The sequence below is a fragment of the Phalaenopsis equestris genome, unplaced genomic scaffold (assembly GCF_001263595.1).
Source record: "Phalaenopsis equestris unplaced genomic scaffold, ASM126359v1 Scaffold000114, whole genome shotgun sequence".
NCBI classification, from domain to species: Eukaryota; Viridiplantae; Streptophyta; class Magnoliopsida; order Asparagales; family Orchidaceae; genus Phalaenopsis; species Phalaenopsis equestris.
Window position 1 is genome coordinate 1,325,036 of NW_018164556.1, and position 3,582 is coordinate 1,328,617.

Here is a 3,582-nt window from a genome sequence, read left to right on the forward strand (position 1 = left end):
TTTCTGTGAAAATTTAAACCCAATTGTACTAGAATTACTTATGCTCTTGTACCTAACTGAACACGCAAGCTACAAACATTTGAATAATGAACCCCTAATCTAATGCTGATGGTTTGCCTTTGCTTGCTGACAGTGGTTTCCAGAAAGGACGTCACTAGTGCTGACTTGATGTTTTGATTCTCAGTTGCTTTATAGTTTGTGATTTAAAGCCTTCGAGTGCCTGAGCTGTTCCACCATATGTACTCTTCTTCTTCTTCTTTTGGGGAATAGAATTTGTGTGATTTTAAACTATTGCTTGATCGTGCAGTTCCAAGTTGACACAATGGAGAACCAGCGAGGACATGGATCGTTCATGAATGGTTTCCCTCAAGATCTTCCACCTCTTTTCAAACGCATAACAGCTGATGGAGTAGTGGGTTTTGATGCCAGTTTCAGTTCACGAAGAGATAGTAATGTAAGTATAGAAAACGTTTTTCGATTCTAACCTATAAAATGTTTGAGAAATATATAAAATTTTCCTATGTTTTATTATAGGGAACAGAGGTTGCACATAACTGTGACAACCCAGCCATTGCCGGCATCCAAAAACCAAGTTTTTTCCTTCCAGGCGCAGCCGAAGCCCACAATCGATCACATTCTGTTTCATTTGGTTTTCAAGGCGCACCCTCCGCTCTGTGCATTGACCGATCGAAAATAGACATATTAATTTACAATTCTGATGCAATAGTAAGCGATGAGAGACTTTATCATTCATCAGAGATTCATTCTTCTAGCTTCCCGCAAAAAAAGCAGACAATGTTCCACTCGCAACGGATGCCCGTTGACTTCCCTTCTGTCGAGAAATTTGAGCAGGTTTTGCCGAGCGGGGAAATATTCGAGGACGAAAGCTACGATTGTTTCAGGACATGGTCTGGGAAACTCGAAAATCGGATTTCAAACCTGCACAGAAAGCCGCAGGATCAGGCGAAGATTCATGATTCTCATGATACAGAATTTGAGGCTTTACCTTCAGTCGATCGGTACTATGATGCCTTTGAAGCTCCAGAATTGGAAGTACTAAAGGTAATCAATTTCAGATTGTGATTCTATTTACGTGCAGTATTTACATTTGTGGATGGATCATATTGAGATGATTTCTACTCGATCAAGAATTCTAAAGCTATGATTTTTTTCTGCTATTTTAGGCAGGAGAGGAGTTGGTTCTGCCGGCAGACAAGACATGGCCTTTCCTCCTCCGCTTTCCTGTATCCTCTTTTGGAATGTGCCTTGGTGTGAGCAGCCAAGCAATGTTATGGAAGACATTTGCCAAATCATCATCCCTGAGTTTTCTGAACGTAAGCACGGATGTTAATCTGGTCCTCTGGTTCATCGCACTTGCATTAATTGTCTTAGTGGCAACCATCTATTCCTTAAAGATAATATTTTACTTCGAAGCTGTTAAAAGGGAGTACTTCCATCCAGTCAGAATCAACTTCTTTTTCTCTCCATGGATCGCCTGCCTTTTTCTAGCCATTGGAGTTCCACAACAGGTCACAAAGAACCTTCCTTGTTCCTTATGGTATGTGCTCATGGCCCCCATCCTGTGTCTGGAGCTCAAAATATATGGCCAGTGGATGTCAGGAGGTGAAAGAAGGCTTTCGAAGGTTGCAAATCCATCAAATCACTTGTCCATTTTGGGGAATTTTGTTGGGGCTTTGTTAGGCGCATCTATGGGGCTGAAAGAAGGGCCAGTGTTTTTCTTTGCGGTTGGTTTGGCACACTACATTGTGCTATTTGTGACTCTATACCAGAGACTTCCAACAAACGAGGCACTGCCGAAGGAGCTTCATCCAGTCTTTTTTTTATTTATAGCTGCGCCTAGTGTTGCTTCCATTTCATGGGCCAAGATTAATGGCAGTTTTGATCTGGGTTCAAGGATTGCCTTCTTCATTGCGATGTTTCTCTATGCTTCTCTTGTAAGTTCCTCTTCGGTTGCTTGTTTTAGATCAGAGTTGATACAGTCAGTGCTAATGAGGGGTGTAAGTGAGTCAAGCCGTCTCTTAAGTAGGCTCGAGCCAGCCCCAAATCGACATGTTAACTCGTGAGCCGGCTCATTTAATAAAATATTAACATAAAATATACTCAAAATATAATAAATTTGATGGTATTATATTTAAAGTATTAAAAATATTTAAAAAATAATATTTTATATTTTATATTAAATATTTTTTTATTATTCACTTCAAATTATTTATTATTTATTATTTTATCATAACACTACCTTAAATTAATAATTTTTTCTTTCTTCTATAATAAACAAAAAGCATGCTAAACTTGTTAAAACTAATCAAGTCAAATCGAAGGTTGCTTTATTTAACTCGACTCGACTCGTCTACACTTCTAGTGCTTATCAATCAATTAATGATGATATATTCCTCAACTATCGATATAACAACCACTCCCTATCTCTGTACATATTTTGCAGGCTGTTCGCATCAACTTCTTCCGAGGATTCAGGTATCTTCAAACAAACCCTACCTATTCAATTTCATTCAAAAAACTTGAATCACCAATCATTTATTGTCCTGCATCTTGCCCAATATAGGTTCTCACTTGCTTGGTGGGCATACACGTTCCCCATGACTGGAGCCGCCATTGCAACAATAACCTACACAGCTGAAGTCAGCAATGCCATCACAAAAACTCTTGCCATTACTCTCTCCACCATCTCTGCTGTCACAGTCTCAGCTCTTCTGGTCTCCACCATCCTCCATGCATTTGTGTTCCATAACCTTTTCCCCAACGATAGTGCCATTGCCATCTCATATAAAAGACCCAAATTGAGAAAGGAGCAGTTTCATCCTTGGACACGAAGTTCAGAAGGAAGAGACAATGAATCTGTCTAAAGTTAGTGCAGTACCATGAATCTGTCTAAAGATTTATGAAGTTTGGTTTCTAAGTGCAGGGATTCAGAAGTGAATATTGCAGTATGGTAAGTGGGAAGTCATGCTGGTGAATGCATGTTTTAGGAGATGGCTACTGTGGAGGATGGTGGCTCAACTGTATCGCATAAATAATAATAATAATCATAAGAAAAAGAGAACATAAATAATAAGCAGTGGCTCCACTATGTAAGATGGGGCAGATGCAACGTGTCAGAGGATTAACCTGCAAAGCTTTATGATTGAATTATTATAAATACTTCAGATTAGAGATCTTTTTCATATCCATTTATTTATTTTCATACCATTTTTTAAATTAAAAAAAAATTACCTATTTATTATCTTATTAAGTTCAAAATTTGATGAAGCCTATATATATATATATATATAATTCTCACGTGCCTCAAGCCGTGGCCTGTTGGTTGGCGGGGTTCACTGTAAGTCCCCTCAGGTCACGTGTTCGATCTCCAGTGACGCTGAGTTCTCGAATACTTAAGCATATGTGTTGGCTCTCATCATAGGGCTAACACATGGAAAATCGGCATTTGGGTCTCTGCCAAAATATAGATTTTCCTTTCAATATATATATACATATAATTTTACTAAAAGCAATTCATAATATTTAGTGAATTTAAAATATTTTTTAAATTTATATATGTTA

At 38.2% G+C, this 3,582-nt stretch overlaps 1 protein-coding gene across 1 annotated transcript; it reads left to right on the forward strand.

The window, feature by feature from the left end:
* The first annotated feature begins 248 nt into the window (after positions 1–248).
* LOC110021015 (S-type anion channel SLAH2-like) lies at positions 249–3,181 on the forward strand. The gene is made up of 5 exons (XM_020719335.1): positions 249–454; positions 535–1,062; positions 1,185–1,955; positions 2,465–2,496; positions 2,585–3,181. Exons 1-5 carry the CDS (start codon positions 323–325, stop codon positions 2,883–2,885), a joined length of 1,764 nt encoding a protein of 587 aa, XP_020574994.1. The 5' UTR covers positions 249–322; the 3' UTR covers positions 2,886–3,181.
* The last annotated feature ends 401 nt before the right edge of the window (positions 3,182–3,582 follow it).